This window comes from Trachypithecus francoisi, unplaced genomic scaffold, assembly GCF_009764315.1.
Source record: "Trachypithecus francoisi isolate TF-2019V2 unplaced genomic scaffold, Tfra_2.0 Lachesis_group12, whole genome shotgun sequence".
Taxonomy (NCBI): domain Eukaryota; kingdom Metazoa; phylum Chordata; class Mammalia; order Primates; family Cercopithecidae; genus Trachypithecus; species Trachypithecus francoisi.
In genome coordinates this window covers 104,735,054-104,757,240 of record NW_022681457.1, presented here as the reverse complement: position 1 = coordinate 104,757,240, position 22,187 = coordinate 104,735,054, and the positions used below count along the sequence as shown (strand labels likewise).

Below are 22,187 nucleotides of genomic sequence, written 5' to 3'. Positions count from 1 at the left end.
TGGCTGGGTCAGCTGGGGAGGCGGGTGCTGATGCCCTGGTACTGATGCAGAAGCCCCCTCCCACACTAGTGCCCTGAGCAGGGCTCTGGACTAAGGAGCCCTGATCAAGGCTTCAGGAGCAACTGGCTGCTTCTGCTCTGCAGGGGCAACGTGGGAAGAAAGTACAGCCCAGGCCATGTACTTTCTGGTCCAACTCCCAGCGTCTGCCTGCACCTCCCACCACCGCCCAGCAGTGCCACTGCCTGGGGTTCCAGCCTCTGCTCCTCAACCTTTGCTCCACTCTCCCTCATCTCCTGGGGTCCTGGGCTGGGAGGGTGAAGAGCGTTGAATAGAGAAGTTTCCCTGGGTACAGAGAGCCCAGGCCAGCCCTGGCAAGTGCAGTCAGTCCACAGGAGCCCAGGGTGGAGGCTTGGGCTGGGCCAGCCAGGCATCCCCACCCCTGTGGCAAAGACGGGTGGGAAGAGGCTATGGGAAACTTGGTCCCTGGCAGCCAGCTTCTCCAGTCCCCAATCCCCATCCCTCCCACCAGACCCTGATCCCTTCCCCTCTCCTGAACATGGCGTCGGAGGTGTCACAGAAAAGACACTTTGCTTTAGGCCTGAGAAGGACCACACCAGAGAGTTCCAACTCAGTCTCCTTGAGCTCACATGGGGAACAAAAAAGGAGGTTCTTTCCCTGTCAACCACGTCCTGGTGGCAGTGGGTAGTGCAGGCCAAGAAGCAGGCTGAAAGCCAAGGCAGGTCCTCCCGGTGTAGGAGTCCAAGGCCCCAGCCCACACAGCTGGTTCCAGGGAGACCTCACAGTGCTAACTCTGGGTCTTGGTGTGTGCTGAGCTGGAGTGGTGGGTGGGGGGAGCTCAGGAGACCGGGAGTCTGAGCCCTGCAACCCACTACGGGATGGAGGATGTATCTCCCGCCCTAGGGGATGAGTGGCGGAGAGGTGGTGGTTCCCTGACCTCAGGAGGAAACAGAGGAACTCCAAGGCACACTCACAGCTGTGAATAAATAGACCTGGGAAGGAAAGCGGTTCATGCAACCCCACGAGGCCAGGCAGGAAGTGAGCCACATGCTGTAAGGGACCACTTCTTTATTCGGTGCTTTTCACCCTCCCAGCCTGGGACCCCAGGACCCACCCTGGCTATGCTGGAAAGGATGGTACTCACCAAAGGCCACTGCCCACTGCCTCCGAATGTGCCTGCTGTGTAGACCAGGATTGCCATGCACATACCCATACCCTACCAGCAGCAGAACACACCCCAGATGCCAGGACCACACCCCATGTGCAGGGCACTTGATCCGCTTGTCCACATGGCTCCTTGAACGAGCTCAATAACATGTGAGTCCCCCTTCCCTTCCCACCTATTTGCTTTTGTAGCCCTGGCGGCACCTATCTTAGTGGTTGGCATACAGTCACCCTTAATAAATATTTGTCCAACTGGAAGACAGCTGAACTGTTTTGTTAACACATGACAGAAACAAGGAAACACGTTATCAACAGTAACAGTTGTCAAAGGAAGCTTCAAAATTCAGTGTAAACTCAAGTGTACAAGTATGTATTGAGCATGTACCATCTGCAGGGCTCTGGGCTCCCAGAGAGTTCAGGAGGTACACCCATGGGCGGGAGAGACCAGGGCAGGATAAGCACAGACACTCCGAGAAGCTCTGGAGCATCAGGGAAAAGCTCAGGATTGCCTCCTTCCAAGCACTCGGAAGCATTTCATTTTCTAAAACATCTCTGGGTCAAACAGGAGGTGAATGTTAAGGAAAGGCCCAGGTTAAAAGACATTTCCACACAGAAAAGGCTACTCACACACCACTGTGCCATTGACGATGTGGAACTGGTAGCCGTTCAACACAGGCTGGCAGCTGGACTCCTTCAGCTTCTCGTAGCAACAGTCATGTGCCTGGCAGCATCTGGGGCGAGACAAGAGGGAAATGAGGGGCTGTGCCTGGAAGTGGGTCCCTCGGGAATCTGCTGGAGGACCTTATCTGGGGACTAGAAAGGGCTCCTGCCTCCTCCTCTAGGCAAGAAGGCATTGAAGGTGGGGAGGTGAATTATCAATAATAATAAAAATAGGCCAGGAGTGGTGGCTCATGCCTGTAATCCCAGCACTTTGTGAGGATGAGGCAGGAGGATCGCTTCAGTCCAGGAGTTTGAGACCAGCCTGGGCAACACAGGGAGACTTCCTATGTTTTTTAAGTTTAAAAAAAAAAAAAAAAAAAGCCAGGCATAGTGGCACCAGCCTGTGGTCCCAGCTACTCAGGAGGCTGAGGTGGGTGGATTGCTTGAGCTCAGGTGACAGAGGCTGCAGTGAGCTGTGATTGAGCCTTTCCACCCCAGCCTGGACAACAGAGCAAGACCCTGTCTTCCAAAAAATAAATAAAATACAAAATAAAAATAATAACCAGTAGCATTTCCTGAGCCCTTTCTAGTATCTGTTGCTATCTCATTATCTACTCATAGAAACCTATGAAGTACAACCATTGTCTCCCTTTTGTAGGGGAGGGACTGAGATTCAGAGAGGCCCATTTCCCAAACGTACGCAGCTGGAAAATGAGAGACCCAGGACACAAATCTGGGTCCATTCACGCATTTAACACGTTTTACTGAACACCTACTGTGAGCCAGGCACTGTGATGGTCTCTGAGGAGACAACTGTCTGCAAAAGTAGAGGTAGTCCTACTCATGGCACCCAGAGTTGGCTGGGGGCTGGATGGGACAGCACTGCAGGAGACTCAGTCCAAGTCCTCAGCCACTGCTCAAGGCACAGGAAGGCAGAAACTTAAGCTTGGATTCTAAGGCCTGAAAGGCCAAGAAAAATGTTTCAGTCTCCCTCTCTCGCCATTCCCATCTGCAAGTGAGGATTCTGCTGTTGATCAGCTTTGGTTAATGATGTTCAATTTCTAATCAGCCTTTGGACTTTGACAGCGGAGGTACAGACCATCAAGGAGAGGGGACAAACTTTGAAACAGGCAAATTCTTGTTCAATTCTAACTCTGCCACTTAGAAGCTGCATTGCCTTTGGAAAGTGGTTTAGCAACTCACTGTCCTCACCTGTTAAATGGGCTGGTATCACTGTCTTGTGCATTCCCTGAAAGAATTAAATTAGGTTTGTGTGCCAATCGCCAGTCCCATGCTTGGCATATAATGGGCATTTTGTAAGTGTCAGTTGACCTTCCAGGGCTCTGAGGTCCTCCCATGGTTCCATGAGCCCAACCCACAAGGCCTGAGCTCCAGGAGTGATATTTAAGGCCCCACTGTGGCGACATGTTTCTCCACACTAGGTTAAATGTGGCAAGGAACATTTTGCTTTCTTATTTCTTCAAATGAAATGACACGCAAACTCTCCCGTTTCTTACCTCCCCACACATACACTCACCACATGACACCCACCTCTACTTTTTCTAGGAACTCACACTTCCCCACCCCCACCCTTTGGAGTAGGCCTGGGAAGCGGGTTTGTGCCATGCAACCTCACCCAGATGGACAACTTCTCCAAACTGGGCCACTTGGATTCCCTCTCCTAGAATATGGAATTAGGACTAGTGAGTCAGTTGTGCTGTGCCTATAGTCCTAAAAGCTGGAGAGCTGGAAGCAGAGCACTTTTACTATGAGGATGAAACAGCTTCTAGAGCTCTGGGCAGGACCAATGTATAATTGCAGAGGCCAAAGCAATATGAAAACGTGGGGCCCTTTATTAAGAATTTCAAGATGGCGGCAGCAGAGCAGTAAACCACATTTAGGCCCTTATGAGTGTTGGGCCCTGTGAAACTTCACAGATCACACACTCAAGAAGCTGGCCCCGATGCTGGGTTTCTCAAGACACATCCTCCAAATCCCGTTCAGTTCTTCCTTCCGTTAGCCTGAATTGTTTTCTGTTACTTGCCATGCAAGAATTCTAACACCCTCTCTCTGGCTTCGAGCTTGAACTTTAATGCAAAACAAATGATAGGTGGCCTCAGAGCCTCTGCACCCACCTGTCAGTGTCATCCACGGGGACCCCTTTGCCCCCAAGCCCACAGTAGCAGCCATATCCGTAATATGAGAAGAAGGCACTCCGCCCCGTGATGTGTTTGACCATCCTCTGAAACTGCCAGAAGCTGCTGTGGGTGGGGGCTGCCACTGCCAATGAGGAAACAAGGAAGAAGGAAGTTGCAATGAGCACAATGCTGCCTTGATGTCCCCTCCCCTTACTAGAATGCTTAGAATTCGAAATATCACCAGATCCCCAAAGCGAAGTGCAAGGGGCATGGCTGGAATCATTAGCCCTTTTCCTGGGGAAGAAAATAAGTTCAGATTTGCTCCCATAACACAGCTAGTTTTTTGCTAACCCGGATGAATACCCAGTTCCCATGAGGTTTGGAACAAGGCTCTCCCATCAACCATAGTCTTCCCCCTCAAAGCAGGAAACCACCTTCCTAGGCAGAACACCCTCGGGTCTGATGCAACATGAATGGGAAAAGTTCAAAGCCAGAAATGCCAGTCCCTCCAGATGTCATCAGGCCTTATCTCACAGGAGAAACAAAATACTTAAGAGGCAGGAAAGGTATCCTCAATTATTATTTTTTTAAATGGCAAGTACACATGAACTCAGCTGTTTTTGCTTCTACAAGATGCTTATGAGAGTGGGCACAAATGCATACACAAAGTGGTTTGCTGAAGCATTATCTGTGATGTAAAAAAATTGGAAACCATCCACATGTCCACTGACAGGGAGATAATAACAAAATTATGTGTCTCAAAAATAAACTATACTTGATAGCACTATCTCTAGGCAATTGGGATTGAAGAGAGAAAAAGAAACAGTCAACATTCATTTTATATACATCTCTGCTGTCTCATGTCTTTGCACAATAAGCATGTGTTTTCTTTCTTTCCTTCCTTCCTTCCTTCCTTCCTTCCTTCCTTCCTTCCCTCCCTCCCTCCCTCCCTCCCTCCCTCCCTCCCTCCCTCCTTCCTTCCTTCCTTCCTCCTTCCTTCCTTCCTTCTCTCTCTCTCTCTCTCTCTTTCTTTCTTTTGAGATGGAGTTTCACTGTAGTTGCCCAGGCTGGAGTATAATGGTGCAATCTCAGCTCACTGCAACCTCTGCCTCCCGGTTCAAGCAATTCTCCTGCCTCAGCCTCCTACGTAGCTGGGATTACAAGTGCCCGCTGCCACGCTTGGCTAATTTTTTTGTATTTTTAGTAGAGACGGGGTTTCACCATCTTGGCCAGCTGGCCAGGCTACTCTCGAACTCCTGACCTCAGGCGATCTGCCCGCCTCGGCCTCCCAAAGTGCTGGGATTACAGGCATGAGCCACCGCGCCCGACCCAGCATGTATTCCCTATTATGATGTTTTACACGTGTGTGTGTAAAGGTTGTATAGAGGATGTATATCAAACTCTTAAGAGTGGTCACCTCTGGAGGTAGGGAAAAAACTAGGGTCTGGGGAGGATGAGGAGGAGCTTTACCTTGTTGCTATATACTCATTTATTTTACTTTTTAATTATAAGCATGTTGTAAATTTGCAAGAAAAATACAATAAAGACATGAACTTGAAGAAGAGAAACAGAAATAGAGTCTGGGGGAGTTTGCTCAGGAGCTTTCGATCTCACTATTGTGTTTAGTCTAAACGGGGGTGTGAGGGGAAGAAGGCCAGGGGTGCCCAAGCAGTCCCTGGAGCTGCACTCAGGGGTTGATCTTCAGACTGAGGGGCTGCAGAGGCGGTCATCCCTGCATACGGTATCCTCCTGCGCTATCACCTTGAAAAGTGTAAGTTCCACTACTCACTGCGGGGAAGGAAGTCTGTTTTTGACATCTTTGACTTAGGGACTCAAAAGTTATTGTGACTCAATTGAAAGAGACAGGAAAATGGATCTGGACAAACCTCCACTCTACCAATCCAGCAAAGGAGTCTGTGAGTCTCCAATAGACCCCAAACTGTTTCCCAGTAGGTCTTTTTTCACTTTGCAGAGGTAAGCAATAAGCAATGACTTATAGCTACCAATTATCCCATAAGTCACCATAAAAATGTCTTTCTGATAAGCATTAATCATTCTTAAATTAGCTGGATGTATGTCTGCATTTTTGTTCTGAATCCAAATGGCCTTAAATAAAGGCTACTAGCATCCAAAGGAAAAGAGACTCTTGGGGGAGAGGGGCGTAAAATAGTAGTCAAACTCCCTTTCTAGCAAATAGTTGACAACCTCTGATTTCCTAGACACTTTATAAGATCCCAACACTGGGACCAGCCCATTTCACAGCAGAAACAGAAGCAAGAGGACATTGGAGGGAGCCCATTCCATTCCTGATTCTTTTTTTTTTTTTTTTTTGAGATGGAGTCTCGTTCTGTCACCCAGGCTGGAGTGCAGTGGCGTGATCTCGGCTCACTGCAAGCTCCGCCTCCTGGGTTCATGCCATTCTCATGCCTCAGCCTCCTGAGTAGCTGGGACCACAAGTGTCCGCCAGCACACCCGGCTAACTTGTTGTATTTTTAGTAGAGACGGGGTTTCACCATGTTAGCCAGGATGATCTCGATCTCCTGACCTTGTGATCTGCCCCCCTCGGCCTCCCAAAGTGCTGGGATTACAGGCGTGAGCCCCCACGCCCGGCCCACTCCTGATTCTTTTCTGAGTGACTTGTGACTTCCTTCACCTGGTACCACCTGGAGAGTCCCCCCTCCCACTGACATAAACAGGAAGACAGAAGCCTGGTGCTGTCCCAGCAAGCCCTCTACTTACAGCAGGAGAGGAGGAGGAGGAGGATGGCAATGACCTTCATTTCTGAGGAGACCAGGGGGTCTGAGGTTCTACAGCCACGCCTTCACCTGTGTGTGAGGGGTCTCCCAGTTGAACCTCTGTTCGGGACAAAACGACCAAAATGAGGCAAGGGTATTTGGGTGCAAAACCCTAATTGCAGTGCCTTGGAAAGACCTCGGCAGAGGAATCAAAGAAATCGTTTTCAAATCTCATTCCCTTTGAATATGGTATCCTTTCTGGCATTTAGACCTGAACACATAAAAATAAGAAGGTTCCATGGTTTTAAAAGTGTAAATGTTGGTTTTTTTTTTTTTCCAAATTTCTTTCTTTGGCAACATCATCCCTTCATCTCTTCTTTTTTTCTTTTGAGGAGTCCATATTTCCTCTGCTCCCAAGCTAGAAAGGCATCTATGTTGTTCATAATAGAAATCCCACACAGGAATGCCTAGCTCGGTTTGCATCTAGTCCCACAGTGCCTTTCTTCCTTGATACCCGGGCATCTTATTCATCAACTTTACCTCTCTGCATCTTGGTTTCTTCTCCTTTAGAGTGAGACTAGAAATTCCTGTCAATAATTTCAAGCCTGCGGGGGCGGAGCAAGATGGCCGAATAGGAACAGCTCCAGTCTCCAACTCCCAGCGCGAGCGACACAGAAGACTGGTGATTTCTGCATTTTCAACTGAGGTACTGGGGTCATCTCACTAGGGAGTGCCGGACAATCGGTGCTGGTCAGCTGCTGCAGCCCGACCAGCGAGAGCTGAAGCAGGATGAGGCATCACCTCACCTGGGAAGCGCAAGGGGGAAGGGAATCCCTTTTCCTAGCCAGGGGAACTGAGACACACAACACCTGGAAAATCGGGTAACTCCCACCCCAATATTGCGCTTTAAGCAAACGGGCACACCAGGAGAATATATCCCACACCTGGCCAGGAGGGTCCCACGCCCACAGAGCCTCCCTCATTGCTAACACAGCAGTCTGCGATCTAACCGCAAGGCAGCAGAGAGGCTGGGGGAGGAGCGCCCGCCATTGCTGAGGCTTAAGTAGGTAAACAAAGCTGCTGGGAAGCTGGAACTGGGTGGAGCTCACAGCAGCTCAAGGAAACCTGCCTGTCTCTGTAGACTCCACCTCTGGGGACAGGGCACAGCGAAAAAAAAAAAACACAAAAAGGCAGCAGAACCTCTGCAGACGCAAACGGCTCTGTCTGACAGCTTTGAAGAGAGCAGTGGATCTCCCAACACAGAGGTTGAGATCTGAGAACGGACAGACTGCCTGCTCAAGTGGGTCCCTGGCCCCTGAGTAGCCTAACTGGGAGACATCCCCCACTAGGGGCAGTCGGACACCCCACACCTCACAGGGTGGAGTACACCCCTGAGAGGAAGCTTCCAAAGTAAGAATCAGACAGGTACACTTGCTGTTCAGCAATATTCTATCTTCTGCAACCTCTGCTGCTGATACCCAGGCAAACAGGGTCTGGAGTGGACCTCAAGCAATCTCCAACAGACCTACAGCTGAGGGTCCTGACTGTCAGAAGGAAAACTATCAAACAGGAAGGACACCTATACCAAAACCCCATCAGTACGTCACCATCATCAAAGACCAGAGACAGATAAAACCACAAAGATGGGGAAAAAGCAGGGCAGAATAGCTGGAAATTCAAAAAATAAGAGCGCATCTCCCCCTGCAAAGGAGCACAGCCCATCACCAGCAACGGATCAAAGCTGGTCAGAGAATGACTTTGACGAGATGAGAGAAGAAGGCTTCAGTCCATCAAACTTCTCAGAGCTAAAGGAGGAATTACGCACCCAGCGCAAAGAAACTAAAAATCTTGAAAAAAGAGTGGAAGAATTGACAGCTAGGCTAATTAATGCAGAGAAGGTCATAAACGAAATGACAGAGATGAAAACTATGACAGGAGAAATACGTGACAAATGCACAAGCTTCAGTAACCGACTCGATCAACTGGAAGAAAGAGTATCAGCGATTGAGGATCAAATGAATGAAATGAAGCGAGAAGAGAAACCAAAAGAAAAAAGAAGAAAAAGAAATGAAGAAAGCCTGCAAGAAGTATGGGATTATGTAAAAAGACCAAATCTACGTCTGATTGGGGTGCCTGAAAGTGAGGGGGAAAATGGAACCAAGTTGGAAAACACTCTTCAGGATATCATCCAGGAGAACTTCCCCAACCTAGTAGGGCAGGCCAACATTCAAATTCAGGAAATACAGAGAACGCCACAAAGATACTCCTCCAGAAGAGCAACTCCAAGACACATAATTGCCAGATTCACCAAAGTTGAAATGAAGGAAAAAATCTTAAGGGCAGCCAGAGAGAAAGGTCGGGTTACCCACAAAGGGAAGCCCATCAGACTAACAGCAGATCTCTCGGCAGAAACTCTACAAGCCAGAAGAGAGTGGGGGCCAATATTCAACGTTCTTAACGAAAAGAATTTTAAACCCAGAATTTCATATCCAGCCAAACTAAGTTTCATAAGTGAAGGAGAAATAAAATCCTTTACAGATAAGCAAATGCTTAGAGATTTTGTCACCACCAGGCCTGCCTTACAAGAGACCCTGAAGGAAGCCCTAAACATGGAAAGGAACAACCGGTACCAGCCATTGCAAAAACATGCCAAAATGTAAAGACCATCGAGGCTACGAAGAAACTGCATCAACTAACGAGCAAAATAACCAGTTAATATCATAATGGCAGGATCAAGTTCACACATAACAATATTAACCTTAAATGTAAATGGACTAAATGCTCCAATTAAAAGACACAGACTGGCAAACTGGATAAAGAGTCAAGACCCATCAGTCTGCTGTATTCAGGAGACCCATCTCACATGCAGAGACATACATAGGCTCAAAATAAAGGGATGGAGGAAGATCTACCAAGCAAATGGAGAACAAAAAAAAGCAGGGGTTGCAATCCTAGTCTCTGATAAAACAGACTTTAAACCATCAAAGATCAAAAGAGACAAAGAAGGCCATTACATAATGGTAAAGGGATCAATTCAACAGGAAGAGCTAACTATCCTAAATATATATGCACCCAATACAGGAGCACCCAGATTCATAAAGCAAGTCCTTTGAGACTTACAAAGAGACTTAGACTCCCATACAATAATAATGGGACACTTCAACACTCCACTGTCAACATTAGACAGATCAACGAGACAGAAAGTTAACAAGGATATCCAGGAATTGAACTCATCTCTGCACCAAGCGGACCTAATAGACATCTATAGAACTCTCGACCCCAAATCAACAGAATATACATTCTTCTCAGCACCACATCGCACTTATTCCAAAATTGACCACATAATTGGAAGTAAAGCACTCCTCAGCAAATGTAAAAGAACAGAAATTATAACAAACTGTCTCTCAGACCACAGTGCAATCAAACTAGAACTCAGGACTAAGAAACTCAATCAAAACCGCTCAACTACATGGAAACTGAACAACCTGCTCCTGAATGACTACTGGGTACATAACGAAATGAAAGCAGAAATAAAGATGTTCTTTGAAACCAGTGAGAACAAAGATACAACATACCAGAATCTCTGGGACACATTTAAAGCAGTGTGTAGAGTGAAATTTATAGCACTAAATGCCCACAAGAGAAAGCAGGAAAGATCTAAAATTGACACTCTAACATCACAATTAAAAGAACTAGAGAGGCAAGAGCAAACACATTCAAAAGCTAGCAGAAGGCAAGAAATAACTAAGATCAGAGCAGAACTGAAGAGATAGAGACACAAAAACCCTCCAAAAAATCAATGAATCCAGGAGTTGGTTTTTTGAAAAGATCAACAAAATTGACAGACCGCTAGCAAGACTAATAAAGAAGAAAAGAGAGAGGAATCAAATAGACGCAATAAAAAATGATAAAGGGGATATCACCACTGACCCCACAGAAATACAAACTACCAACAGAGAATACTATAAACCTCTACGCAAATCAACTAGAAAATCTAGAAGAAATGGATAATTTCCTGGACACTTACACTCTCCCAAGACTAAACCAGGAAGAAGCTGAATCCCTGAATAGACCAATAGCAGGCTCTGAAATTGAGGCAATAATTAATAGCCTACCCACCAAAAAAAATCCAGGACCAGATGGATTCACAGCTGAATTCTACCAGAGGTACAAGGAGGAGCTGGTACCATTCCTTCTGAAACTATTCCAATCAATAGAAAAAGAGGGAATCCTCCCTAACTCATTTTATGAGGCCAACATCATCCTGATACCAAAGCCTGGCAGAGACACAACAAAAAAAGAGAATTTTAGACCAATATCCCTGATGAACATCGATGCAAAAATCCTCAATAAAATACTGGCAAACCGGATTCAGCAGCACATCAAAAAGCTTATCCACCATGATCAAGTGGGCTTCATCCCTGGGATGCAAGGCTGGTTCAACATTCGCAAATCAATAAACGTAATCCAGCATATAAACAGAACCAAGACAAGAACCACATGATTATCTCAATAGATGCAGAAAAGGCTTTTGACAAAATTCAACAGCCCTTCATGCTAAAAACGCTCAAGAAATTCGGTATTGATGGAACGTACCTCAAAATAATAAGAGCTATTTATGACAAACCCACAGCTAATATCATACTGAATGGGAAAAAACTGGAAAAATTCCCTTTGAAAACTGGCACAAGACAGGGATGCCCTCTCTCACCACTCCTATTCAACATAGTGTTGGAAGTTCTGGCTAGGGCAATCAGGCAAGAGAAAGAAATCAAGGGTATCCAGTTAGGAAAAGAAGAAGTCAAATTGTCCCTATTTGCAGATGACATGATTGTATATTTAGAAAACCCCATCGTCTCAGCCAAAATCTCCTAAGCTGATAAGCAACTTCAGCAAAGTCTCAGGATACAAAATTAATGTGCAAAAATCACAAGCATTCTTATACACCAGTAACAGACAAACAGAGAGCCAAATCATGAATGAACTTCCATTCACAATTGCTTCAAAGAGAATAAAATACCTAGGAATCCAACTTACAAGGGATGTAAAGGACCTCTTCAAGGAGAACTACAAACCACTGCTCAGTGAAATAAAAGAGGACACAAACAAATGGAAGAACATACCGTGCTCATGGATAGGAAGACTCAATATCGTGAAAATGGCCACACTGCCCAAGGTTATTTATAGATTCAATGCCATCCCCATCAAGCTACCAATGACTTTCTTCACAGAATTGGAAAAAACTGCTTTAAAGTTCATATGGAACCAAAAAAGAGCCCGCATTGCCAAGACAATCCTAAGTCAAAAGGACAAAGCTGGAGGCGTCACGCTACCTGACTTCAAACTATACTACAAGGCTACAGTAACCAAAACAGCATGGTACTGGTACCAAAACAGAGATATAGACCAATGGAACAGAACAGAGTCCTCAGAAATAATACCACACATCTACAGCCATCTGATCTTTGACAAACCTGAGAGAAACAAGAAATGGGGAAAGGATTCCCTATTTAATAAATGGTGCTGGGAAAATTGGCTAGCCATAAGTAGAAAGCTGAAACTGGATCCTTTCCTTACTCCTTATACGAAGATTAATTCAAGATGGATTAGAGACTTAAATGTTAGACCTAATACCATAAAAACCCTAGAAGAAAATCTAGGTAGTACCATTCAGGACATAGGCATGGGCAAGGACTTCATGTCTAAAACACCAAAAGCAACGGCAGCAAAAGCAAAAATTGACAAATGGGATCTAATTAAACTAAAGAGCTTCTGCACCACAAAAGAAACTACCACCAGAGTGAACAGGCAACCTACAGAATGGGAGAAAATTTTTGCAATCTACTCATCTGACAAAGGGCTAATATCCAGAATCTACAAAGAACTCAAACAAATATACAAGAAAAAAACAAACAACCCCATCAAAAAGTGGGCAAAGGATATGAACAGACATTTCTCAAAAGAAGCCATTCATACAGCCAACAGACACATGAAAAAATGCTCATCATCACTCGCCATCAGAGAAATGCAAATCAAAACCACGATGAGATACCATCTCACACCAGTTAGAACGGCAATCATTAAAAAGTCAGGAAACAACAGGTGTTGGAGAGGATGTGGAGAAATAGGAACACTTTTACACTGTTGGTGGTATTGTAAACTAGTTCAACCATTATGGAAAACAGTATGGCAATTCCTCAAGGATCTAGAACTAGATGTACCATATGACCCAGCCATCCCACTACTGGGTATATACCCAGAGGATTATAATTATTCTACTACAAAGACACATGCACACATATGTTTATTGCGGCACTATTCACAATAGCAAAGACTTGGAATCAACCAAATGTCCATCTGTGACAGACTGGATTAAGAAAATGTGGCACATATACACCATGGAATACTATGCAGCCATAAAAAAGGATGAGTTTGCGTCCTTTGTAGGGACATGGATGCAGCTGGAAACCATCATTCTTAGCAAACTATCACAAGAACAGAAAACCAAACACCGCATGTTCTCACTCATAGGTGGGAACTGAACAATGAGATCACTTGGACTCGGGAAGGGGAACATCATACACTGGGGCCTATCATGGGGAGGGGGGAGGGGGGAGGGATTGCATTGGGAGTTATACATGATATAAATGATGAATTGATGGGTGCTGACGAGTTGATGGGTGCAGCACACCAACATGGCACAAGTATACATATGTAACAAACCTGCACGTTATGTACATGTACCCTAGAACTTAAAGTATAATAAAAAAAAAAAAAGAAAAAATAATAATAATTTCAAGCCTTTATTTTAAGGGCTTCACAGGTATTACATGGTTTAACCCTTACAACTCCTTCTGAGGTTCTGTTATCATTTTGAAGATAGGTAAACTGAGACCCAGAGAGGTTGAACAAATTCCTCACGATCACATAGCCGTCTCCTTCACAGACCCATTGTGGGACCTGCTGGAATAATGAAAGTAAAACCGTTTTGTACTATCAAAGGCAGTCACAGGTAGACACAGAATTCATATTCCAATTAGTATGGGTAATGATACCCATATGAGAACAGTGGAGGAGAATGTGGGTTGCAGCCCTGCCATGGAACTGCCAGGGATCAGTCTTGGTAGCCCCCATCATAAATCAGGCTACATCTGGTAATGTCAGGACTTGGAGTGTGAAACAATAGCTCGGTTGAGCCTAGAGAATTTGGCAGGTGCAGAGCTTGGGCTAGATTTACACCTGGTGGCAAAGCTTCCCGGGAAAACTTCAAAATGACCATCCTGCTGCAGATCCCTGGGAGAGTTAATCAGGGTGTCTTTGCTATCTTCCCCCTTTGGCAACATTCTGGTGGATGCTGCGAGGCCCGGCCCTGACCAGGCCTGGTCCCAGCCAACCTTCACTTCAACTGCTGTGCGGGATGTTTTTTAATTAGGTTCTGTCTCTACAGGCTTGCTTCCTTTTTCTCTTTTGAGTCTAAAAAAAAATCATGTGCAGGTTTAGCCCAGGAAAAATGGGCTCGCTCTTTTGAATGAGCAGGTGATGACACTTCAGAGAGACACAGACAGGGACCTGGGTGCATTACTGGTCATGAAATCTGATAGACTCTTATTAAGCACCAACTATGAGCTCTTCTAATGAGAACATTCTGACCCAAGGAAGGCTGCCAAGCTGGCTGGAGCGACCAAATAGGTAAACAGAGACCAAATATAGCTTACCCAAAGCCCCATGTGGGCAGCAATTCTGCTTGGTTCTCCATTAGTTCCCGAATGCTTCACACAGTCCTGGTAGGCCCCCTCTTCAGGGCTAGGGTGCCAGCTGCTGCTGACGCTCTCCCTCACTGGGAACCACCCTTTGCTGCAGGTACCACGTGGCCCACGGTTATGGCCCCTCCCAGGGAAGACAGAAGAAGGAGTCTCTAGCCAATCCCTGGTTGGGGTGATAGTTTAAAGGGCCATCCCTTGCCTTTTTCAGGATAGCTCTGAAAGGCGGTCCCAGCCCCAGAGGTCCCTGTGGCCTCAGCAACTGCCTGTGTGTGTCAACTTCTCCCGCTATGTCAGTTTCTGTGTGTGTGTGTTAGCTTGTCCCTCTGTGTCATCTTCTCCCTCTATATCAGTTTCTGTGTGTGTGTGTGTGTGCTAGCTTGTCCCTCTGAGTCAGCTTCTCCCTTTATGTTGGCCTCTGTGTGTGTGTGCGCCAACTTCTCCCTTGTGTGTCAGCTTCTCCCTCTATGTCAGCTTCTCCCTCTGTGTCAGCTTCTCCCTCTATGTCAGTTTCTCTGTGTGTGTGTGCGTGTTAGCTTGTCCCTCTGTGTCAGCTTCTCCCTCTATGTTGGCTTCTCTGTGTGTGTTAGCTTCTCCATCTATGTCAGTTTCTGTATATGCGTGTGTGTTAGCTTGTCCCTCTGTGTCAGCTTCTCCCTCTGTGTTGGCTTCTCTGTGTCAGCTTCTCTCTCTATGTCAGTTTGTGTGTGTGTGTTAGCTTGTCCCTCTGTGTCAGCTTCTCCCTCTATGCTGATTTCTCTGTGTGTGTGTGTGTGTTAGCTTACCCCTCTGTGTCAACTTTTCCCTTGTGTGTCAGCTTCTCCCTCTATGTCAGCTTCTCTCTGTGTATCAGCTTCTCCCTTCCTTGTATGTCACCTTCTCCCTCTGTGTCAGCGTCTCCCTTGTGTGTCAGCTTCTCTCTGTGTGTTCAGCTTCTCCCTCTTGTCAGCTTCTCCCTTGTGTGTAGGCTTCTCCCTCTGTGCCAGCTCCTCCATTGTGTGTCAGCTTCTCCCTCTGTTCCAGCTTCTCCCTTTTGTGTTAGCTTCTCCCTCTGTGTCAGCTTATCCCTTGCATGTCAGCTTCTCCTTCTCCCCATTCTTCCCTTGCTCACTTCCGGACAGCTGTATCTCCTGGAACCTCCCAGCAACATACTTTTTTGTGTCAGAGTCTGTTTCTAGGGAGCTCAGTCTGCATCCACGTGGAGTGAGGAGCACTGCTCCAGTGGTTATATAAATAAATGCCTCTGAGCTCAGAGGAAGGAGCAGTGAACTCTCTTGAGAAGGTCACAGAAATCTTCCCAGGAGAGGTGGTATTTGAGAAGGTCTAAATTCCCCTTAAGTTTATGCTCTGCTCCTATTTACTCCTCACTACAACCCTACCAGGCGGGTTCTATCACATTCACATTTGACAGAGGAGGAGACCAAGTCTCAGAGAGCAAAGTAACCTGAAAAAATCTACACATCTACGAAGTGTGCCAGGACTTAAACTCTGGTCCCTTTCTCCAAATCCAGTGCTCTTCCTCCTTGCCAGTCTCTCTGCCTAGACCTCTCGTTTGTGTGGCATTTTGAAGGTTTGAGGGCATTTTCATGCACTGACCTTCACAGCTATGACTCAGGCATGGTTCTCTCCATTTGATGAGTCATTTGGGGCTGCCTAGAACTGTGCTGAAGCTAAAGTAAGAGCACAGGACCAGAGGGCCAGAGGTTTGATGAGAGGCAAGAATGTAGAAAGCATGGCATTGCCTCCCACGCCAGCCCCTAGGGCAGCAGCCAGTAAGTTGCAGGGTCCTTAGGAGCCACCATCTGTGTCATTTGCTGGACCCATCAATTCAGCTTTTATCAACAGTGATGAAACACTGGTTGGCTTTCCTCCCCATAGAGAAAACAAGGTGGATGGAGCCTGCAAGCTGATTAAGGACAGAGGTCATGTCTGTTTTGTTCACCTCTTTACCCCTAGTGCCTTCTTAGCACAGTGCCTGGCACGAACTAATACTACTGACGATGATGGCTAACGTATATATCACACTTATGCTATGCCTTGCAGGGGTTCTGAGCACTTTGCATATATTTACTCACTAAATCTTCACATCTCCCAGCTAAATAAGTGCCATTATTACCCTCGTTTTGCAGATAAGGAAACTAGGCATGGAGAGACGGGCAGTAAATAAATATTTGAGGCATGAATGAATGAGAGAATGAGTGATAAGAATCTTATCATACTACAAGTTACAGAAATAAAAACAATAACTGCAATCCCTCGAGTACCAACAGGAGGCTAAGCACAGGATATGAATTAGGATTCTCCTTGAATCCTTTTGAATCCTGCTGATGAGACATATGCAATTAATTCCAGTTTACCAATAAGGGTAACTGAAGCTGGCACAGGTCAGGTGATTTGACCTGCAAACTGACAGGTCGCGGACTTAACCCCAGGTGTGTCTGACTCCAAAGCTGGCACTCCTAATCCTTGAAAGCTCTCCTGCTTCCATGTCTGACCAAAACACCACCGAGAAGACAAAACCCAAAACAACCCAAGCAGTGAAGCAAGTATCACAACACTCAGACTCTTATTTTAGATGTAATTCCAACAGGCTGCTCAGCTTCATTTATCAGGCCCAGCAGCCGGACAGGAATGGAGTTAGAGCAGCTTCTCTTAATAGGAAGGTAAGAGAGGGGTGATTAAAGTGATAATCAACGAAGCCTAGGAGCCTGGGCCACTGTGTGTTGGGGCAGCTGACTCCATCCACATCAAACTAGTGCACCTGGAGCACAATTATTGACTGCGAGTTGCCAAGGAAAGGTGGCATTGTGCAAGAGACTGCAAGGGTGGAGAGCAACGAACTCAGGAGCCTATGTCAAAGAAAGGGGTTGGAGCTGTTCCGCCACTTCCCGACAGATTTAAACTACCTGAGCCTCAGCTTCCTCCACCAGAGAGGTGCAGACAATGATTCTGGCCCCCCACAGAATGCCGGCAAGATTCCATAGGCTCTTGAAGGTGAAAACACTTGGTCAACAGTAGCCAAGGTGAGTTACAGTGTTTGATGTGTTCTGCTTAACAAGACTGGAAAGTAGGCTATACATTTTTGGATATTTTCCAACAAAAAGGGGAAAATAATAAAAAACTGCGGTACAGTCATGCACCATATAATGACATTTTGGTCCAATGACAGGCCACACATACGACGGTGGTCCCATAAGATTATAAGGTAGCTGCCCTATATGGGCATACACTTTTTTATATTTTATGCCATATTTTAAACCGTACCTTTTCTATGTTTAGATCTGTTTGGATACACAAATACGTACTATTGTGTTATAACTGCCATTGTGTTACAGTATTTAGAACAGTAACATGCTGTACAGGTTTGTGGCCTAGAAGCAACAGGCTATACCATATAACCTAGGTGTGGTAGGCTAGACCATCTAGGTTTGGGTAAGCACATTCCAAGATGTTTGCACAATGACAAAATTGCCTAGCAATGAAGTTCTCAGCAAGTATCCCCATTGTTAAGTGACCCATGACTGTACTTCAAGGGTTAAGTTTCATCATCCAGAAACTTCCTTCTTGCAGATCCCCTCGGGAAGCTGATCACAGGAGCCATGACTAACTGCCAGCCTCTTGGCCTTGCTACTAGAATATCCACCTGGTTCACCTTCTGCTTAAAGGTTACCCATGATCTCAATCCACACGTCTAATGAGACCAAGGACAGACAGAGCAGGACACTGGCTATGGACTCTGAAATCTAGAAGTCACTAATTCAAAATGGGGCCAACCACTCTGTGAGGACAAGCTGCTAAGAAACTGGGGCTCCCACCTTCAGCCAGCCCCTGGGGAGGTCATTTGAACTCCAAGCCAAATATGGTTGGGGAGGATACCAATTAGCAGCTTGCTGGATCACTCAGTGGAAACGCTAGCCTTGGAATCAGCACCAACATCATCATTGCTGAGTACCTATCACAAAGTAAGCACTGTGTGGGCAAAGCAGGGGATTCTGAGACAGGCAAGTTCCTGCCTTCAAGGAGCTCAAAACCTACTGAAGGAGATGTACACTGTAAGTGAAGATGATGTGATGAGAGTTAGCCCTCACTAAGCCCTTGGCACGTGTGTTTTCTCATTTTAGCCGCACAACAATCCTGTGCTTATTATCTCCATTCTGGAGATGTGGAAACTGGCTTCCAGCGAAGGTGAGTCATTTACCTAACATCTTCAGCTGGCAAGTGGTGGAGCCAGGATTCAGACTCAAGCTTTGACATCAGAGGCCATGCCTGCGGTCCCTACGATCAGTGCAATGGGCAGTACAGATAAGGGCTATGGGGGAACATGGAGGTGAGGAGCTTGAGGGTGGGACTCTGGGGTCCAGGGTGGGCTTTGGAAACAGCTGGATGTGGGTTGTAAAAGTGCTCTGCTGCTCATGCACCAGGGGGAACCCTGAGGCTCCATTGTTTTCTAAACCAAAGGAGGGCTATGATGCCTCCATGAAGGAGCACTGTGAAGATGAAAGGAGCCGACTCAGGGAGGGTGCACAGCGCCATCTTGGGCATGTTCCACTGGACCAGAGAGAGCACATGAGCTTTTGTGGGAAGGCTGTGGTCAGGAAAGGGCTTCACAGAAGAGATGGCTTTTAAGATGGGCCTTGGAGGATCAGTCAGTTTGGCTTAACTTCAAGGAAGGGAGCAGGGTGGGGTAGACATGAGCAAAGACATTGGAGATGAAAAAGCTGGGGCCAATCTGGGGAGCAAGCTGGCTGCAGCCCAGGGAGAGAGCTGGAGAGTAGATGGGGACATGGCTGGAAAGGAAGGTGAGTCTACATTTCAGCCGGCAGGGCAATGACCTCTGCCCATGTTTACTGAGATCCACTCTGGGCATGTGCCAGACACCAGGCATTATGGGGTCCATCCTCTGAAGATATCCTCTTTATAGAAGGTCGGGGACAAAGGCAGCAGAGGCACAGCAATGGACTGGCGCCTTCCTTTCCTCCTCTCCTGCCTCCCCCTGGGGCTGTGCATTACACAACACTAGAGCGCAAAAGGCATGTACTGCTGACATTAACTGCATGTACTGCTGACATTAAACAGACCGCCATTTCACTGTGCACTGGCAAAGGCACGCGCACGCACACACGCACACACACACAAGGTGAGAAGCCAATTTGATTCTCCAAAGGATTGCATAATTCTTAGGTGATTTTAAAATAGCTGATGAAGAATCCACTTTAATCTTTTTTGGGTGGGCGCTGAAGGGCTGAAGAGCATCGCTAAGACACTTTTGACAGAATCATTAACAAGAAATAAGCCGCCAGCACTCAGTTGCAAAATCAGCAGCTCCTAAAACCACCATCTTTTACACATTCTGAGGGCCACAGAAGCTTCCTGGATGACCAGAGTGTGTGAGGGGGCAACCCAAACGAGAGGCCCGGCCCAGCCCAGGCCCTCCCCAGCAACTCCCACGGGTCACGGCCTTCCCTTCTGAGATGAGCAGAACCACCACCACTGAAACGATCTTCTTTCACGGCCCCCAAAGAACTGCCTTGTCTGTGCTAATCACTTGGCACCTAATCGTGTCCAGCCTGTGCCTGCTATTCTACCCTGGGCTCAAATTGTATTGAAAATAATCTGATTTGTAACTCTTCATCAGCGTCAAAAGCATTCTCTCAACCAGATTGTGAACGTCTTGAAAGACGGTTAGAATTGTGCTCCTGTCGCAATCCTGTGTCCACATGTCCAGGACAGACCAGATAGCAAATATTTTGCCACATGCTAGATAATGAATCTATCATTCTTTTTTTCTTTGTTTTTGGAGAGATAGGGCCTCACCATGTTGCCCATGGCTGGTCTCAAACTCCTGGCTTCAAGTGATCCTCCCACCTCGGTCTGTCAAAGTGCTGGGATTACAGACGTGAGCCACCATGCTTGGCCTGAATCTATGGTTCGTGCATGTCTACTAACATTATCTTCTAATGATACTGTCAATAAATTATTCATCTGCGTATCCCATGAGTCTAGAACAGAGCTTGGCAGACAATAGTCCAGTTAAGACTTCTTTGGAAGAAATCTTAATTCCACCTTGGAAGAAAGACTTCATCCATGAGGTTGGGACCTGAAGGGTGAACAGGAATTAGGCAGATGAGGGAGGGTTGGGAGGAATCTTCTAGGGTCAGAGGGAGTGTATATGTGTGGCTGTGTGGTCAGAAATGGGCTTCCAAGCACCCACGGGGGAGCAATTCACCTTGGAGAGAATCAGAAGACATTAGAACTGGAGGAAGGGAGAAAAACAAGGAAGTGTAGGCAGGCAAGTTTGCAGGCCTGATGGCAGAAGGATGAGGAAGTTTCCATCTGATGGCTTCTATTTTTTCTCTTAAGAGGGCAGTAAAGGTATCTGCTTAGAGGGAGGAGGGAGGGAGGGAGGTGGGAGAGGGAAAGGTGGGAGGTTTCGGGAGCAAAATGACGTTTTGAAATAGCTATTGAGAAGAAAGCAGAGGCTGGGTGAGGTGGCTCATGTCTGTAATCCCAGCACTTTGGGAGGCTGAGGCGGGAGGATCACTTGAGCCCAAGACTTCGAGACCAACCTCAGCAGCATGACAGAACCCTATTCTACAAAAAATAATAAAAATTAGCCAGGCGTGGTGATCCACGCCTGTAGTCCCAGCTACAAGGCAGGCTGAGCTGGGGAGGTCCAGGCTGCAGTGAGCTGTGATTGCACCACCGCACTCCAGCCTGGGTGACGGGGCAAGACCCTGTCTCCCCTTCAAAAAACAAAAAAAGGAAGAAAGAAGAAAGGAGGGAGAGAGAACCCAGTGGTCGGTCGGGGATGGAAGTACAGGGCTGAGGGTCTAATTGAGGTTAGAGACCTCGTGTTTGTTACACCAAGGTGTGTGGCTGGCCAAGACTTCTTCAGTACCCGTGTGTAGGCGGACTGATTTGGCTTGGGGTTTCATCAGATGGAAGGAGAGCAGGACTCGGGCAGGGAGGATCCTTTTAAGAATGCCGAGGGATGGGCCAGGATAGGGAAGAAGCAGGTTGATAGCGAGGGGGAAAGCAGAGACAGCAATGGACAGGAAGCCCAAAGATGGTGAAAAACAGATACAGCAGAAGTGACTCAAGTGGCTGGAAGTGGAAGAGATTGTGGCTGGGGACATCAAAGGAGGTGCAGATGCTGTTGATAAGGTTCCCAGTGTGGCCAGGAGTGGGAGGCTGATGTGAAAATGAGGAGGTCAGGGATCTGGCGCTGAAAGAGCTGTACTGAGGATGGGGACCCTGCTCCCCGCAACTCAGATACCCTAGAAGCATCCACTCAGAGTCTGGGGTTCCGAGAATCCATCAGTCCCACAGCCTCATTTTAAAACCAGGGACACTGAGAGGGTCAGGACCTGACCCAAGGTGAGAAACGGGGTTTGAGACTAGTGGTGCTGCTCCCCGCGCCTCCACGCCCCGGCTAGGGCTCTCCTTCTCCCAGACACTCTCCCCAGCGAGAAACAGAGGCAGGTGACGCTAGGAAGAGGAGGAGAGAAGGAGGCCGCAGGTCCCCGTCGCCTCCAGACCAGGCAATACGGCTGGTAATCCACCGACCTGGAGCTCATGGCCTCCACCCTCCGGGCTTAGCGGCCCCCACCGACCCCCACCGACCCCACCCGACCGGACCCGACCCGACTCGACCCCACCCGACCCAGGCCGGTTCCGGTCACGGCGGAAGCACGTGGCCCCCCACCCCGCGT

At 47.2% G+C, this 22,187-nt stretch overlaps 1 protein-coding gene across 5 annotated transcripts in view; it reads right to left on the bottom strand.

Annotated features, from left to right (window-relative positions):
- Positions 1-22,186, bottom strand: part of PLA2G2C (phospholipase A2 group IIC) — a 30,180-nt gene extending 7,994 nt beyond the window's left edge. For 2 of the 5 annotated variants that reach the window (XR_004441061.1, XM_033228011.1), the window contains exons 1-4: positions 22,042-22,108; positions 6,720-6,835; positions 3,978-4,122; positions 1,810-1,913 (exon numbers count right to left, since the gene is read on the bottom strand). Coding sequence is in view for 4 of the 5 variants with exons in the window: in XM_033228011.1 (XP_033083902.1) it covers positions 1,810-1,913; positions 3,978-4,122; positions 6,720-6,759 (289 nt within the window). In the remaining variant the exon portion in view is untranslated. Of the gene's footprint in view, positions 1-1,809; positions 1,914-3,977; positions 4,123-6,719; positions 6,836-14,430; positions 14,552-22,041; positions 22,109-22,133 lie in introns of those variants that run through there. The other 3 variants (XM_033228013.1, XM_033228014.1, XM_033228012.1) reach the window with 3 other exon arrangements.
- Position 22,187: the final 1 nt, after the last annotated feature.